Genomic DNA, 18965 nt, shown 5'->3' on the forward strand with positions numbered 1-18965 from the left:
TATGGCTGATTTTCCACTTTGCTGGGCATACCATACCCATCTTGCAACCTTGCACCTGCCTCGCACACAGGATCTCAATAACCTTACAAGGGATGGGGGTAACTTGCAGGACTGGCGCTGCGTGCATTATTAGTGGCCGCCTGGAATCCCCGTCCCACCATCGCCATCTCCGTCTAGTCGGTCAAGACTCAAGACTCACTCCACTTTCATTATCTATGTGCCAAACCATTTTGGAACACACACACACACATATCCACATACCTAATATCCAAGGACAAAAGTTTAATTGTAGTTTGGGGTAAGATTACGAAAGGGTGCTTAGGCCAGAAGAGAGAGATGAGATATCGTAGAGCAAGCCAACCAGATCATGAATACCGAAAATCCCTAGACGAACGTGCTAAAAATCATGGCCCCCCTGTCGCTGGCTGTTCCCGAGACTTTAAAGATTGATTACCATCACCAATCTGCTAGGGGCAGGGGAACATTTGAGGATTTACGATATGGGATGTGTGGACATTTACCGTACCACCAACTGCAGAGTGGTATTTCCTGCAAGCACCATCAACTTTTTAAGATTCGATACCATGATGTCAGGAATCCATGGATGAAAGCATGAAAGGGGATATTTTTGCGAGCGAATAGTCTACCGATCGCAACGCAATGATATTCACTCACCCTCGTAAACTCCTCGATCCGAGTTCAACATATACATCAAGTGATGTGCGAGACGAATGAAAACCTCCTCCCCCTCTCATGTAGATCTTCCTTTCTTTCCCAGTCTCCTCCCAATCCGGGTGGGGAAATCCCATTAAAGTTAAATGAACCCTGTCTCATTCGCTTGATTTCGCTACTCTCAGACAAATAAGGCGAATTGAGTGGGGTGCAATGCTTGTGAATCGACGGCTAGATCTTCATTCATTGGCAGGCTCCCTAGCACATTTCTCAAAAGAGACATTTTTCGTCTTAAAGGACATTTCATTTTGGCGAAGGAGTCGAAATCTTGAGTTACATCGTTCCATTCGACGAAACAATAAACTCAATATCTGTCTGTACATACATGCTTTAATTTATCTAACCATGCACTCCTCGGATGATCGACGAAAGGTACATTTTGTTGTTGCCTGGATGCAATAATGCCGAGACTGATCGATTGATCGATTGAAATTGAACGAACACATGGTGACAGGAATAGATCTGGACTTTTACCGGTAGGATATGATGGTGACAGTAACTCCATAAAAGCAACCTAGGTTCGGATTGAGGGGTTGCAGGATCAATCTTTCGAACTAATTATTGAAAATCTCCTAGACATGTCCTAATCCAAACCCTCCCGCAACCGCCGACACCACCCGAATACCAGAGTGCGCATCGGTAGGTGCATTTGGACTAGCATTACCACCGTGTCGATCAAACCCAATGATAAAAAGGAAACAGAGAACTTTGTCCCCTCTTGATGAGTAAAGTGGTCTGTGGCTAGGTTCATCAGGGGTCTACCGCAAATGATTGGCCCGAGTACGAAGGATTAACGAAAACGCACGCCCAGGAGTGGCTACTGCATTCTCTACAATCTACTCGGCCACACATATTCACACATTCTCGTCTCATGTGCCCCAAATCCCCACCCAAAATAGCCAAAGTGTTTCCCTCTCTTCTAGATGTTGCACAGCCTCGAGAGCACAGCCATCCCTTCACATCGTCATAATTGCTCGATATAGCAAAGAACCCGAATGGAAGCCTTGAAAGTTGAAACGTGTGTGAAGTTTCTCTGCATCATGACGGCCACCATTAGTCATTATCAGGCCTCTCGTAAACTGATCGTTTCGTTAACGATGGGTTGATATCGTCACAGTTCATCACGTACCAGGTCATTGTAGATATGCACGAGCCACACACCCCTGTCCAACAGTTGCTAACAGACCAAAAGTTCGTCCGTTCTCTTCACATCACGGAACCGGACGGGACGGCAGGACCCATTTCACGAGGCAGATTTCTATTGTAGTTATCTTTCCTGTCCGTTCATCCCCTCTCTCAAGATGGATCACGGCTCTCTATACAACACACAACGTCCGCCCCTGATTTCAAACCATGCATGAGATCTCCACAATCTCTTTCTTTGGGTCGTGTCACAGAAGGATTGAACCATCTGACCAAATGTGTGGGTGTTATATTGATCGACCTGGCCTTGATGTAATATCCTTTTTGCTGTATATGTGTATCCTTGATTTCGTGAATGCATAGTCGTCGCTACCGAAGGATCAATCCTTCTAGAAGCCCTCTAAGTCCTTCAAGTCACCCAAAACACCTCTGCACACACAAAGTCCATCTTACCCCCAGAAGCTCCATCTCCTCAAACAGAGAATAACCCTTTGGTTTCACGTTCTTCTGCAACTATTCGGAATTCAGCCCTATGAACCCCTTTCCCTTGAGTGAGTTCGCCAGCGATTGGCTACAAATCCTGGTAATAGTAATCCTCGCCGTCTTGGCACCGACTTTTCGAAATTATAGTCGGGTCCTAACGATGGAATTGGCTGGTAAATTTAATTCTCAAACGCAGACCCGTTGAAGTTGCTATTATCAGAATATCTTGCGAATCTTCTTCATGCGGAGCCCCTTGATACAATGAGGGCGTCTAATCTTTGTGTTGATACCACATCGTGAAGGTGTGCCATGGCTTATTTGACAGATACGTTCCTGCACCAAAGCAATGCACTCATGGAGACGAACAAGTTGGCATTACATCCCGGCTCCATGCTGTTCCTCCGGCATTTGAGAATGCAGAAGTTTGATTGTGGCATTTTCTCAATGCCTCTGTTACTCAGACGTAAGGGAGGTGCAGAGAATCCACTTCGTGATCTGGTCAGCCAGAAGAAACATGCAAGTATATTAGACCCATAGATATTTGTTGTCAGATGTTTCCAGTATACATCGTAGTCTGGTTGCACAGCCTCACAGCCTGGTGCATTGTAGCTAGCCATAATTCATAATGCCTAGCTCTGAACTCTGCAGCCCTGGAAAAGGCATCTCTGCTATAGGGCTGAGTAATTGACCAATTGATCGTCACGCATGCTCTCGGTCATCACCGTCATTGGTAATCTCTCCACCGCTAGTTGTAGATTTTCGTACTGTAGCCAATCGCGCTCCTTCTGTCGTCACAGTGACGCTTGACATTTGGAAGCGATAGTCAATGCAGATTTCAGTACAGACACGGTGCAGAAATTTCCGTCGATGTGGGTGTGGTTGATCAATTATTTCTTACAACCAACGGTTCTACGCAATTGAGATTTATTAATGTAACTCCAGTCTGCAGTAAGCTGCTGCCGAGGAGCAACGTTTCAGTCGAAAAGGGTTCTTCAGCTTCCATATGATGGTTGGCGTCGCCCACTTTGTCAACATCTACCTTAGTTGTCCATCCATTGTGTCTATCATTGCAACGACGATGCCCTTATTTGCCTCCCAAACACATTAACCATTGGAGACGAATTAAGCTCGGGACAAAACGTACAGTGAAATTTGTTATGTTTTTGAGCGGTGTATCCTTTACATATTAATTGAATTATGCAAACAATATTGAATTTATGCTGCCAACGAAGACGAGCAGGAGAATCTGTGCCAACGGAAAATCTCGATCGCGATAATGACTTCTTAGGAAAACATGCTGTTTGGGCGACGAGATGAGACAGAAAAGAGCAAAGCTTCAAGGTTCGTCCGAAACTTTTACGATACCGAAGAAACTATGGAGAGACTTTTTTCGACCCCCCCCCCCCCCCCCCCGACAGCGGGGGAAACATTTCAACAGCATCTATTCGCTAAGTTCTAACACCATCGCAAGGTTGTTCTGATCGATAATTTTTGAATGAGGGGTTAATGTACCACATCCAAATAGTATATTGGACTAACTACGATGAGTTGATGTAAAAGCAACTTGCTTTTTGTGAAGAGATTGCCAAGACTTATGAAGATGTGTGGTTGCACTAATATGGCATGTAAAAATGTCCTGGGCTACGGGTAAGTATCTCAGTATATGGTCCAATAGGATAAATCGAAGTTGATACAAGGCTAGTAACCCTCTTGCAGGCAAATGCTCAAGCTCCAAAGTTGACTTCCGCTTGCAGTACCGTGTCCTGATTCCCATGAACTGGGTCTAAAATGAAATAGTTCGGTTGGGATGTCATTCCTCCTAGATATCAAAGGGTAGCATTTTCCAGATTCTTTTAGGCTACGTTGTTACCAAGTGAATTGCTAAAGTGATTACCTCGCCTGGGTTCTGCCCCGGTTGGGCTCTTTGGCCCTGTCAGATTTTGAAGATCTTCATACTATATCCCTTGCTATATCTCGTGTCATATAGATATACAGACGCAAGAATGTTCAGGGTGGGTATTTTTGGATATGATCATGAGGCTCTGCTTGCCAATCAAATGAGATTCAGATCGTAAGGGTAACCAATGAACCTTCCACAATATCGCTTCCCCTGTGCCATGAACATTGACTTCTACAAGCATTTTAGTCAAAGCGGGATTTCCTTTCATCAAAATCCCAGTTGAATGATCTGTGCTACCCACTTCCTCGGGCTCAAAAAAGTAGATTTGATAGACACTTTGATTTGCAAGTAAAAGCGGAGTAGACATCTTGAAATAGAATGGTCTTCGAATGTCGTTATCAGTCTCGCATAGAGGGCTTTCCAAACCGTAGCCATGGTTCAAGAAGCTACGACCTCCAGGGTGTGAATTAATTCGTTATCCGCAAGAGCCACGTGAAAAGTGCACAACAGTGCGACCTTCTTTTTTGTGACCCCCGATGCATCTTGATGCATTCAATCTTGGGAATCTCCGCCAAGTCGCCGACTTGAAGATCAGTGAAAATCAGGAACTACTATTGATCCGATTCTGAATTCGACCAATTCTGTTACCAGTCAATATCACGATGATACAAAGTACATACACATCATACTTTCAGAGGTTTCGGACACTCACAGTTCTTCCAAGGCTCTTAGGTTCCAGATTCCTACGTTTCTCTACCGATGAAAACCGGAGTCCGTGGCCTTCGGTTACCTGTAACGGTACCCCATGAATGAATATAGTAGTCTAGTCACTCTAGTAATGTCTTAGCATCTTAGCAATGAAACTAGACGGGCCGGGGCAGAATCTGAGGTTACCCCAAAAGTTTAATCAAAGTGCTCGACAATAATGGCTGCAAATGGATGTTCACCCCATTGCTTCGACTGCGCTCGAACAGGAAATCATTCGCTTAAATCTTCTTGATTGTGTCTGGTGTGTGTACCCTATCCCCCGGGGCGCCATTCCGTTGTTGGATCTACTTCAAAAACGTGGCATGCTTGCTCACCAACAAGGAAGCTCACAATTGCCCATTGGATGACATTCGAAAGGCAACAAAGTTTGGTATATTCCAAAGCACCATAGGGTTACAGTCTGTACCATGGAAGGAAGTTAATTGTCTCGAAAAGTCGTATGAGTAGGGTTACAGAGAGGAGATTCCATGGGTATCATGATTATGGTTACAAGACATCCCACTTGGCGATATCAGTGTGTGTGTGTGTGGGATGGTAATGGAAGTCTTGCCATGTTCAGAAATTTGTGGTGTCTTGAGGCTTGAGACTTCCCTTTCTCCAGTCGCGAATCGAAATCGAATATGCAACGGCAGGTCATTTGTAACTATAAATGGCAACATTTTTGTATTGTGGCTCTCTTTCGTGCAACTTCGACAGTCTTGAGCTCTAGGCTCCAGCATTTTGATCACTCCTACCAGCATGAAATGATCAAAAACTGTTCGATTTTTCAAGTCTTGAATGCATTGATGATTTGACAATTCGACTCGCTTCAACCATCAATTTTTTAGATCGTAAGTTGCATTTTCCCCTGCAGAAGTCCATTTCATGGCTTGATTCTAGGGAGATTCGTCGCATGGCCGGTTTTTTTTTTGCTTTTATCATCATTCATGTTAACCTGGGTACTGATCGACCGAATCGATGCAAGTATGGACAGGGAACAGAACTAGAGGCGTCACATTCTGTATTTTCGGTACGAAAAAGAAAGAATGAAACTTCGAGAAGAGGATCCGTGAAGAACGAGATTCTTGATTTTATTGGGTGGCAATTGCTTAACTGATTTGGTATGGTTTGGTTGCTTCCTTTTTATTTTTAATTTGAAAAAGGAGAGAAGGGGAAGCCAGAAAGAAGTACGAGAAGGATTTCGATGGAGCATGACGAGAAAGGCGCATCCCCCCCCCCCTTCATCAATTCATCAATGCGCATGATTTTCTATTCGCCGTCAAGGCTTCAATTATGATCCCTTCTCGCAAGCTTTTGCTGAATCCGTATCCTGTCTTGCCTTGTAGCATGTGTCGAAGTGTCGGCTTTTCGTTGGCGGGGCCGAGTCACCGCAACAGGACACCGAGTGGTAGTCGCTGTACTACAATCGTATTGCAAGAGTCAGGTTTTGGTCAATATCAGTTGCATTATCGCAAGATATGATTTGAAATCACTTAGTCGAGTCACTGCAACATTGCTGGCGGTGCTGGCGATGATGTGTATTGTACAAGTCGTCCATTCATGCTCACCGATTGAATTGGAGTGAGTAGTCCAACGATGTCACCCCACATCTGTGAAATCGGGTGTTTTGCTTCAAGGGTTCTTTCTTCCTTTCAATCTTTGCTATTGAATCATGAATCATGAAATGGTAAAATCCTCAAGTCAAGCATTGTACAATTGCAATTTGGTAAATCAATAGCCATGAGAAGTCTTCAAATTTCTGTTCGCCATGTGTGCTACCCGTCCCCGCACATCGACTCTTTTCTTCTTCTTCTACCCTATATCAAATTCTGTGCTTTATTTTTCAGCAAATCAGTCTGCTTTCTCCATCTTCTAGTGTGTGTGTTCTATCTTCCTTTCGCGTTCTATTCACCTCAGTGATACTAGATTCATACCATGAAGACTGAAGATAACCATGCATATGTTTGTATGCACCGCTATCTGAGCCAAAGAGTGTGAAGATACCGCCTTTTCACATTGCATGGTTATTTCATGACATGTCAGCATATCTAATGATACTAGAATATTAGTGGTCTTTTCAACAAATGATTGATTTGTTTAATCTTCAAATCCCCACCTCTTACTAAATATTATTCCGATATCATCAGTATTTCTTCTGCAAGGCAATATCCCTATATTATATGATTGATATGACTATGCTCTAGAGGCATTCTAATTTGTGCATTCCATCGTGTCAGCTCATGTCTTTTGAACTAATGGTTAGTTCGAATTTCTATCCCTAAGTTGGTCTCGTTCATCATTCCCAACGCTATATCCTACATGACATTGAACCGCCTTGCAATTTCCAAAAGCCCATGTAGATCACTCATAGTAGGATCTAGGGAAAAGGAATATGTCACAGCTAACGGTTTGCCCATGCTGCCAGTCACAAACAAAAGCCCTTCCGCCTCCCTCTTTACCCTTGACCTATTCACGCCTCACTCAGTTTATCTAAACCCTCCATCCCTTAAACCCTCACTCCATCGTTCACTAGAGGAATTTGCCGCATTAACAGCTCTTTAGCTGGCCGACGGGCGACCTGTCCCTCGTAACTTATTTATTTTTCGTCTTAGAGTGATTCAAAAATCGTGGACCCCTTCACATAGAAGGCGAATTTGTGAAGCACCAACCACTCTATCAAGAGGAGAGCGGGAAGAAATCGACAATATCCCTATCTAGCGAAATTTCGGAGGAATGCTTGTCCCGTTTCCTAAATGCTGCTAGTTGAAAGGGGGCATTCACATACTCTGTTCTTCAAGGAAAGAATTATTTGGCTGAAAGACATTGCGCGGAGAATATGAGTAGACATAAAATTCCGTGTCTCAATCATTAAATGGGGATCAATCGGTTACTATACAATTCAGTTGGAAGTTATTATCGCGCTCTTTGCGCTTGATTTGAGTGATGATTTGAGTAGTAGGGTAGTGGATGCGATCGATGACTGGCTTAATGAGGCAGCGACGATGAAAATGATACACCATTACTAGTTTCGGCGAATTCATATGGGATGTAGGATATTCTGATGATATTGAAATTACAAGAAAACTTATGTCTCCACGCCAGCCTTACTTTCAATTTATCCAATCTTTCACTACTCATTTTTGACGCCCGTTGCGTACTGCTTTTCAACACCAAAACTTTTTGCTTCGCGCTCGTTCCAAATTTAGTCCCATTGAACCATCACTTCGAGGACAATACACCCGTGAACAAATTTTTGCGAGTTGAAAAATCTTCCCTATTCTTAAATTTACATCATTAAATCCCTAGGGTCTGCGAACATCCAAAAAACGCCTGATATCAAATCAAAAACACACTCAACACACCAGGCCCATTACAGATTACCGCAATCCGAATCCTCATCTCTCCATCCTCTCCGACCTTACAACACCTTCGATGAAATCGTGGCTTTGCCCACCAATTCTCGAACCACACTCTGGGCATCTAGCCTCTTCCATTGGCATCCCGCATTCACCTATCGCAAACTATCATATGTTAGCTAACTCACACTCTTTAGTCTTGCAATTTATTGAAACACTCACCGGATGTCCCTTCTTGCACTCATACCAATGACCACTATGTGTGGCAATTCCTCCCCTCCCAGAAACCATGGCATTTTTAATAGCATCCAACTCTTCTTTGGTGACTTCCTCGTACCACTCTCTACTTAAATACTTGATTGAATTTTCAACAGCAGCAAGTAACGAGTCAGCGTTTTGAAACCCCTCTTTACAAAGTGCCTTTGCTTCGTCCAATAACCTTTTAGCCTTCTCTATCGGCGAAGGATAATCCCTTTCTCCCGCTTCAGAATTGGCAGCAGAGCGAGTATATGAATCAAACAGGCGAGCTATCTTTGCAAAATAAAGTATGCCTTCTACGGCTAGCCTTGGCAAACTTTCGTCGCGACACGACTCGATGTGCGACAGACAAGATTTGAAAAAGGGCTTCGAAAGTTGATCTGGAGGCCCGCCAGATATTTTGATAGAGGAATTACGTGAACGGAGCTTATGAGCTATCGTAAAACCATCGGTTAGGGTGAGGCATCTAATGTTTCTCTCGTCAGTCTGAATCGAAAAAATCAGCTGATCATGTTTAAAAAAACACAAGTACTCACTGGACTCTAAGCATTGCACCAGTGCCTGCAAAAGCAATTCTTCGGTCCCTCGGGGATGTTCTGTCCTGGTCCGTAATCGTGAGGCCACACAACAAATTCTCAAGTGGGTGCTTTCTAATTGAGATTACTATAGCATTATGAAGTTTCGTAGCAGGTTGATGTTTATCCTTGAACTTCTCGCAGAATCTCATCACAGCCTTTTCTAATTGTCTCGCATTGTGATTTCGCTTCTCAAGCAATTCATTTACCTTGATTTCTGTCCATGGATCATCTACCGCCTGGATTAACCCAGGTGCAGAATTCTCAAACTCCTCCTCCAAATGAAGAGTACTTTTTTCTAGTTCTCGGAGTTCGACTTGGCCACTCACAAGAAATCGCTTGGACATTTCATCAATGACAGCCCGATTGATCACTCGATTATATCGTGGGGTTGCGTATTGTCGAAGCGGACATTGACAATCTGGACACTGAGGAACAGATGATGCTAGTGAGGTGGTTTCCTTAATTGCTGTGAAATCTCCATGGATATTCTGTTGATAGACTTCAGACATGCCGACCACCCCATCGAGCGATTCTGCTGTGAAGAAGTGACCACAAGCAAGCGCGATTATCGGAGTATCCTCAAGGTCAATCTCTCTGAACAATTTCAACTCAAGAAGATCGACTCGCTGGTCTTGTTTTGTAGAGCATATTTGACAATAGTCGCGTGGGCATAACTCGCCACAAACCCCAGGGCATTGGTGACCGCAAGAAAGCTGTAGTAAACAACGTTTGTTGCACGGCAATCTATCACATGGACTAGCACATCTATTTGCGTATTTGATTAGCTTAACAATAGAGGAGAAGTCTTGGAACAAAGTGAGGTGCAAACGAGTTTCCCTATCTTTGACTTGGTTTTAAAAATTCGCGGTAACTTACGGCATCTTGCAAGCACCTTCGTGCTTACATGACCATGTACATAGCTCTATACATGGTGCGCAAGCTTCGTAGCACTTCAATGTACATTTAGAGTGCGAGCATTGAACCTATTAACTCAGAAGTCAGAATTAAGGTATCAGATTTTATATCGAAACAATTACAGCGTGTAATACATACCTCGCAGCTGGATGAACACAATCCACATTCTTTTCCTAAATGACAGGTTCGCTGGCAGTTATGACTGCAGGTTCCAAAGGCACGGCCACATGGCTTTTTGCATGGTCGATGCTCAGTAACTATCACTTCCCCATCCTTTTTATTGCACTGGCCACACGTCGAGCCGCATGCGTGCCCACACGGTAAAATCCCACCACAGATCGTGGGACAGCTAAAGGTCGGCGATTTGACATCCTGAGAACATGTAACAGTAACTATATGACCACAGTCGGGGACCCTTCTTTTTAACATAACTAGACATGGGATGTTGTTTAGATCTCGTGTCAAATGACATGAGACTCCATCCTTGGAATGATTACATGGGAGCTGAATATTGTCCAGTTTGACATGACACAGTCCACAATCTTCTCCGCAGGTAACTTTTCGGCACGAGTGTCCGCAAGGCTCGTGAAGGCGTTCACAGGGCTTTGGACATCTGAAAGCTTGATGCATGCTATCCGAGTGACAACGGGCTGTACATTGGTGCCCGCAATCTGGTAAGCGTTTGTTGCAAGATAGATTGCAACCCCCTTCAGGGCTCCATCTTGCAAAGTCATCTGGCTCGGAAACTTGGATCTCGGTTTCGGGATGTCGAGGACAACAAAGAGCGAATGAGTTACCGACGGAATTAGTCTCCCGTAGCATACCTAAAACGTGCTTCCACATAGCTACGCTGGAATACGTCTCAGAATTACCAATGAGATACATACCATGTTGGGCTCGACTTAGAAGGACATTAATGCGGTTGGTAGTTCTGAGAAACCCAACATTCTTCTCCTTGTTGCTTCTGACCAAAGAAACGATGACAACCTTCGCCTCTTCACCTTGGAAATTATCGACGGTGGCAATACTAAACAAAGATGAAATTAGATTTAGCTCTTCAATTAATGCAAAAAGATGGTACATACCGAAGAAATTCACTCAAGTTCTTCTTCTCGAGAGGCTTTCTGTCTCCAAATGTTGACGTTGGACTGTCTGGCTTTTCATCTGATGTGGTAAAACCATCCCTAGTAAGAACTTCTTGGTCCCGTTCAGACAGAACAATCTCAAATTCTTTGCCCATATGTGTCCGCAATTTCTGCAACTGTCCACTGTAAGGTGTTAAAACAGCGATATCACTGCTACTGTAGATTCCTTGCCGAACTATATGCCTCACAAGTGCCGCTGTCATTTCTACTTCCCATACATTGCTATGGGACTTTTTGTCGGCGTCATCTCCATTTGCGTTGTCCTGAAAGTTTGTATGGTCAAGCCAGTAAGTCTGTATCGAATGTAAGCAACTTTCCAAAGGAACCACAGAGGCTTTGGGACACTCGCGAAATAAGCAACACCAGGCAGTACTTACATTTTTTCGCATTCCAACAACGTCGGCAAGTATTTTGGTCACATTGTGATCAACCAACCTTGGATATATTGTCTTGATCAATCTCGATATATCAGGACGCATACGTCGCTGAATATTCAATTGAGCCACTGGAAGAGTGAGCCGTCCGGGGTCACCAACAGATAACCTCTCGAATTGACTGCGGTCTAGTTTATATGAAGCTCCTGCTTGGCTTTCAAGAGATAAGTTGTAGTTGTTGGTTGAGGGACGGAGCTGCTCGTGATCCCCAATAGAGATAACATGTTCAACGCTTGCTGTAAATAATAGAAATTAGCTTGAAATTTTTGCAAATTTACCAATTTCTAAATCCTATCGTTGCTCCAAGCCGAACAAAAAATACTGCTTACGTAGAAGTGCAGACAGCATATGAGCCTCAAGAACCTCCCCCGCTTCCTCACAGACAATTACTTTAGCTTTGACGTGTTTTAAAGTCGACATTTTCGTTGCAAGACCAGTCGTAGTTACCCCAATAATGTCTGCTCCCTGTAATACACGACGGTCTTTATCGGAGTACACGCTTTGTATTGCCTGGTTATGTTGCATGGTCCGAGTTATGGACTCAAACAAGTAGTCCGTAACTTCCTTGCGCGCTTCTTCTGCCAAATGCCTAACAAGGATGAGCTTTTCGTTGCCATAAAGTGTGTGCACATTGAAGTTTGCGAATTCTATCAAGTCATCTATTGTATGTGTCTCCGAAAACGCTGGTGCTCGTTCCTCCATTTCAGTGTTATATCTGAGCCATAGATCGAAAGGCTCTTCACCAACCTTGTTATAAATCATCAGTTTAGTCAAGTGTAAGAGAGGAGCTGTATCACTTCCTTTATAAACAAAAAAACAATGAAGGGTACCCTTACCATTTCAAAGCCTTCCTCATCGAACCTGTCGAATTGTTGGTAGATCTTATAATGGCGTTGAGCGATATAGTCCTTTAACGATCTCCAATTTGGAAAATCTCCAAGTCCGTTCAATTGTCGAAGAAGTTTTTCTACATATCGTTCTTCATTTTCTAATGCCGAGTGATTTGCTCTAAGCGTATTACCTTCGGGCTTGGTTGTAGTCTCACCTTGAGAGACTACTCGAAGATTTTTTCCATCTAGGATCTTCGATTTACTTTGTCCACCTATCCGAATCACTTTCTCAATGCCGGATTCTACCAAGTGTTCAAGAAACTGGTCAAGAGCATGGTTCGTGTAACAACTGTACAAGGTTAATAAATATGAAATTTGAGATCATGAGACCGTTGCCATATTATCTTTGACCTATAAGCCAAAGGGCATCCAACTTACACGATGATTATGGGACCAAGTCTCGCCGTCTGGCATGATAACAAGACTTTGACAAGCTTTACGCCTAGAAAAGACTTTCCTGTACCTGGAGGTCCCTGAATGTGACAGAACTCTCGTAATAGAGCAGCAAGTAATGCTTCACTTTGCCCACGATCAAGTTCAGTTCGTTGTTCAATTTGATCAATAAGTCCGGCATCATCGAATGAGGATTCTGAAGGTTTGATTAGCAAATTACCTCCTGAACTATCTTGGAGTATCGAGTCCAGCGAATACGCAAATCTTGATCCACGGGCATATAATGGGGGTGGTATATTCAGGGTAGCTGAACTTCCAAGCTGTCGACGGTCAGGTAAAATCCATTGACGAAAAGGCAATCGATTCAGTCTTTGCATGTCTTGGAGGTTCTCAAGAATAGGCGTGAAAGTGGCGAGAATTACACTAGGAAGTTCTACCAGAATTCCTGTGGCTGAGCTCGAGTTCAACAGTGTCAGGCTCTCAAGATCATTAAAGCTCCGAGTAGCAAGCTTCGCAGTAACAATCGATCGTGGTTTGTTTAAAACCAAGCTGTGGTCCAAGTCGAAGTGCGGAGACTTTCTTGTAACAGTCAAAAATATTGGGGTGCATTTCGTTCCGTTAAATGAGAGTAAACACAGTAAAACGCCTTCAGTGAGCCGTTTCGACATTTCCCACCACTTTCCCCTCTCCTTTTCAGATTTTCTGGCCAATTGTGGAGGATTAGAGAATGAAATTTGGACCTCTAGACCTCGTCGATGCTTGAAGGCAATGTCGGCTACTTGTGCTTTTGCATAAGAGTGCGCTCTAACATTTGCAAAATTGAGCCTCGAATCTTCCAGTAGCGACGGCTCCGCTTCGATGGAAAGGATAAGACCACCGAGAACAGATTTCAGTTCACCAAAAACATCATGCCTTAACAATCGAAAGTGTGTGTCTAAAAGTCTCGCTGCAGGATCCGCTATGAAATGAGGCTGATCGACATCCGTTGAAGGGAGGAATTCGACAGCTTCGCTACGAATCTCGCCCTCAGTCGGCAAAATCCTGATACTTGTGATATCCATATGGTCGTTGTCATGTCTTCCTTGAGGTAGAGTTATCTCTCGGGGATATGTCGATACGACTGCAGTAGAGACACCATCAACTTGTTGCTGATCTTCTTGATGAAGGAGTCCTTTAGCTCGGGCTATCATGCCCTGAATTTCTTGAATGCGAGATGGAATTATGGCAAAAGCTGCCGAGTTTCGATCGACACCAATGATAGCCACGGAATTCTCAAGTGACGCCACGACATTGGGGAGGTCATCATGAAATAAGGCATGTCGTTCTCGTCTAAGAAGTTCTCGAAGGCAAGTAGAAATTGCTATCAAAGTCCTTTCTATGCTATCAGTGGAAGCTTTGTTGGATAAATAATGTATCTCCAGCAGATTGGAAATTAGATTTTGGAAGAATGGAATCGCACGAGATCCATTACTGCCACTGATAAAGTTGTAGAGATTCCCCACACAAGTGTCGATAGACAAGCAGTCCAATAATGCCTGATGTGTCATGACATCCAGGAACGGCTGCACAAGTTTAACATATGTTCCTGCGCCATTAGTATGAGTCATCATCTCCAGAAGGACTCGAATGTGTTCGCGACCAAAAAATTCGTCATTTTCTAGATCTTGAGGGACCATCTGCTTATGGTCTCGGTCTTCGCCATCCAGAATATTAAGTGCACCCTCCCACAATATTTCTATCGTCCGGATGTCGTTGGATCTAGGGCGGGACTTGATGAGGTGTTTCCAACTAGAATAAGCGTTTCTAGCTTCCCGTTGGTCAGGTGTCTCCTCGGTTCTTGAACGAGGTTGCTGGAGCACCCCATCAGCGTTTGAGACTTCGTGGGAAAATCTGCATCGTGATCCACGTGAGCAATTGCCTGTTTTTTGAAAGTTCCGGCATGTTTCATCCGATCGATTGGGATTACCAAGACCCCTTTCACCAATGCCGCGACCGCGACCATGTGAACCAGAGGTTCTATGAGAACTTTGTCTTCCAGTACCTCTTGAGCCTCTATTTCTGCCTCTCCAACTCACATCTTCTCCATCGCTTCCCTGCCATCCTTGGCTTACGGTACCACCTCGCCAGCTAGCCATACCAATCCTTATGGTCGCCAGCGTCTCTAAACAAATTAAAGGTGTGCAGCAGAATGTAATGTCTCAGGGAGGATGATAGGAAAGGATACAAACAATGATTTTCTTCTTTAAATTATGGTTCTAAACCTTGAGATATTCTTATAAGTACATGGTGGAAAAGATAATGGTATTGTAGCCCATCATGTTTACCAATGACGACGATCACATTTGATAGCGAATGATGGATGGAGGCCTCCAATCTTGTCTGCCAAACCACAGCAGCTGGAAGGCTGCATGCAAGGCTCTCAATACGCCGCAAATCAACAAATAGAAAACAAACGAATTTTCCAAGCTTTGCATTTTGTGGCGATTTGTATACAGAATATAGGAATCCTGCATTGTATTTCCCTTTACACCCTGTACCTAGGATACTATTTGCAAGGTGGCCCAAGGCCGAGCGCATTTAGGTAGTATCCGTGGGCGCAAAACCCAGCGTTCACTCAATCAGAGGTTGGATGCACCCTGTACCAACATCATTGCGCCTTGGGAAAACAAATGACCACTAAATGCAGTTTTGAGTGGCGAGATAATTCGTTTGATGTAGAGCACACCCTGATCATATCCACAGCACGCTCCTGTAGAGAGTACTTCTTTCGTCGTATTCTCTCCAATGGGAATTCGTCTTAACATGCAGTGCCAATGCCGTGGCCTCGTTGGAAGGGGTTGAGAAAATGCTGTGCCTTTCCGCAATGAGGGAGATCAGGTCGAAACGCGACAGGCCACATTATGCGCCACAACTTTGGCAGAATCTATACCAAAGATTTGGTCCAATACGTACTACGTAGACTCGCATTGATTGCAAGCCCATTCCGTTTCCACCGCCGCAATAGATGAGCTGGAAAGAATTCTATAGATTCTGCCTTATCTACCTTGAGGATATCAGAATATAGAAATGAGAGCGCGCAACCCATGGCTGTTGGAGTCGTGGTCGCAAGAGTTAACGGCTAGCCAATGAGAGTCTCAGTAAAATATTCGAGAGATCCCAAACCCGAAGAAGAGCTGAATGGAGCGAGAAAAGCAGATGGCATGTATTTGATGCAAAGAAAGAAAATAAATGAGGCATGAACCATTTTTGATGACTCATGGAGTTTTTTTTGACGAGGCTCCCTCACTTCATATCGGCAAGGCTCGTCCGTCTCTCTTGGGAAATCTAACACGTGAGGACTTAAGATGTTGCCAACTCAACTCCCAAGAACTTGCGAGGAAGGAGCCATGGTTTCCCATACCTCAATTTTGAAGCAGCAAATTATACACTGGCGACCGAAGGCCCGACGAGTCCATGGTTCTTTTGACCGATATGACACAGTATCTCCGATTGAAAGACTTGTAATAACGTCCAGCAGCTCGTACGTTACCTGTATGGGTAGGGAACTCCACTGGAGACAATTGCCATGGCAGCAGGGAGACCGCATCACTGGCCCTCGATCAATTGACAACATCGATTCTGCATGGCTCCAAGGATTTCTCTCAACCACCGTCAATTGTGATAAGGATCAACCTTTGCGCGAATCTGGTTGCGATCTCGGACAATCCACTCCTTGATGGAAATGCATCACCGCAGATCGAGAAAGAGATATGAACATCAACGACTGTGATATGGCAAGATATTCTATTGCTGGGATTTAAACGAGCGCATTCAACTTCCTCATGGAGTTTTGATCGTCCCAGAAGACGGCCTACTATCATGATACGTTAAAGGACCCCGATTCTGGACGATCAGGAACTACCCTCACACTCAGTTGTGTCCCGTCCCGTCTAGTTTCCCAAAAGTCATCAAGATTACGAAGCTGCAATGGATGTGAACGAAGAACGGTTCGTCTTGGGCCAAAAGACCAAAAGACCACGGAGATGTCAATTTTGACGATGGTCCATGCAGCCACACAATGGGGCGGAATGGGTACGAAATGGGTATTTGAGCCCCATAGTCCGCGTTTCCCGCGAAGACCCTTAATTTAGGCAAAAATATGGATGGCCTCAAGAAAATCCCTCACGCGACTTTTCCCGTTCCTACAAACCATTGCTTTCTCCTTCGACGAGCATGAAACTACTACTCCACTTCGATTGGATCCGGGGCGCCTCACCTGGAGCAGAAGGGTCTTGACTTCTGCACGTCCTTCTCCTAAAGACTTACCCTCAACTGGTAACGGCAATCAATAATTTAAAATCTCAACCTCCGCATGACTGGAAATGAAGCCTTTTAGCTACCATGAAGCTTTCACGATCAAAATTTGTCAATGCATTGTATACGTACCCTGGCTGCCACTCCTCCTCGCCAATATCGGTAGTGTACCATAGAGTGAAAAGGGTCCGCTACTGCAAATAACAAGCCTCGAGAGAAACGTGAAGCGGAAATCTCCAAGAATGGGGGCGCATTTCTGGAGGGGTCGATGTGTTAAAAATCCACATTAGGGCCCAATATAAATTTCCACCTTCAATCTCAGTGCCAGAATTAATCCGGTTGAGATCCGAAGACAGCAAGGACAATTTGCCGAAGAAATCAAGTCGCAGCCACAGCCTCACAGGACACAGAGAACAGTCGACAAGTTGTCGAGTTGATGACAGATCTTCAAAACTTCAAGGCTGTTGGGTTAATCTTTTGCCACCAAGCTTGGGTTGTCAACAATCCACAAAAGTGTCCAGTGATCGAATGGTCCATTTGATTCCGTACAGATTCTTTCTAGGTCTTCTAGAGTATCGAATAGTACCTAGAACCTTCCCCAATACCCCACAGTGATACCACCTCTCTGCATCTCTTGCATTTCTATCCCATGGTGATTTTATAGTACGAAGTACGGAGTAGACTCGCTACCGCACTGAGAGATGACCTCTCGGTGGTTGAAACTCAAAGGCAAAATCCGGATCAGCACGAAAGGCCATTATCAGGCCCCTGAGCTCTGCATACAAGTCCCAAAAATCTATTTCTTACAAGGCCTTGGAATTTGTACATCGTCATTAAAGAAGTCAATTGAATCGCGTGTCGTGACGATCTTGAGAAGTCGCACCGATTAGCATGCTGTCGGTCATTGAAATGCTCTCGGCAACTAAGTAGTAGCGTTAGAGACACTTTACCCAGCCTGGCTCTCTGTGTGGCCAAGTATTTTTGGATTCCGTCTGGCGGCAGGGCGAGAATTCAGACTAACGATTGATTAAGTTTAGAGTATTACTATGCTTCAACGGTTTAAATGGATCTTCCGGAAATGGATTGAAATTGGGAAATTTGTCGGCTACGAGAACGGACCAGTTATATTGTGAGAGTTTGATTGATGGATCTTGGAGGGGAGCACTTGGGTGAATTTGGTTGGATGTGATGAAAAGCACTCGTGAGACAGCCTCAACCAAACAGCTTAACAGCGATAGGTAAATTAGCGACCACCGACAAACTCCGACAGTCGCCGCCATATGCGCGAGTCACGAAATTCATGGAATACAACCGTCGACCATGTAAGTTGTAACAGTACAACAGCATTGATTTCTCACAGGAGAAGAGTTTTAACTTTGAAATTCATATCCTGTCCCCAAGGAACTACGGAGAAAATTCGAGAGATGTGCAACTTGTGGAACGATAGCAGTTGCAAATGTTGTCAAAATATCTTGATTTGGGAAAGTTTAGATAAGGGAAGCTTTTTCTTCACGTTGCACAGAGCGATCCCTAGATTCCAATGACGCCCTGGATTCTTTAGAGTACGTGAGTACCCAAGTTCTACTCCATATATACTCAAGTTACGAGTAAGTTGGTTATCTTTGTGATCTTCATGATGCATTCCAAGCCATCATAGGGCCAAGAGACAAAAGTCGTCACTCAAAACCGCCATTGAAT

At 44.2% G+C, this 18965-nt stretch overlaps 1 protein-coding gene across 1 annotated transcript; it reads right to left on the reverse strand.

Annotated features, from left to right (window-relative positions):
• Positions 1–8093: 8093 nt before the first annotated feature.
• BCIN_10g00530 (hypothetical protein) lies at positions 8094–15174 on the reverse strand. Its single transcript, XM_024695392.1, has 10 exons — positions 12960–15174; positions 12528–12870; positions 12021–12438; positions 11635–11927; positions 11198–11550; positions 10251–11139; positions 10074–10180; positions 9156–9962; positions 8584–9085; positions 8094–8526 (listed from the first exon to the last, which is right to left on the reverse strand). Exons 1-10 carry the CDS (start codon positions 15107–15109, stop codon positions 8401–8403), a joined length of 5988 nt encoding a protein of 1995 aa, XP_024551186.1. The 5' UTR covers positions 15110–15174; the 3' UTR covers positions 8094–8400.
• Positions 15175–18965: the final 3791 nt, after the last annotated feature.

Source organism: Botrytis cinerea, chromosome 10, assembly GCF_000143535.2.
Source record: "Botrytis cinerea B05.10 chromosome 10, complete sequence".
Taxonomy (NCBI): domain Eukaryota; kingdom Fungi; phylum Ascomycota; class Leotiomycetes; order Helotiales; family Sclerotiniaceae; genus Botrytis; species Botrytis cinerea.

Excerpts from the sequence above, each read along its gene's own strand:
- BCIN_10g00530 (XM_024695392.1), bottom strand. The coding sequence starts at position 15,109 with ATGGCTAGCTGGCGAGGTGGTACCGTAAGCCAAGGATGGCAGGGAAGC. Across the intron at positions 12,871-12,959 it reads CTTGGTCCCATAATCATCGT|TTGTTACACGAACCATGCTC; the intron begins GTAAGTTGGATG and ends AACCTTGTACAG. Across the intron at positions 10,181-10,250 it reads TGTGTTCATCCAGCTGCGAG|GTTCAATGCTCGCACTCTAA; the intron begins GTATGTATTACA and ends CTGAGTTAATAG.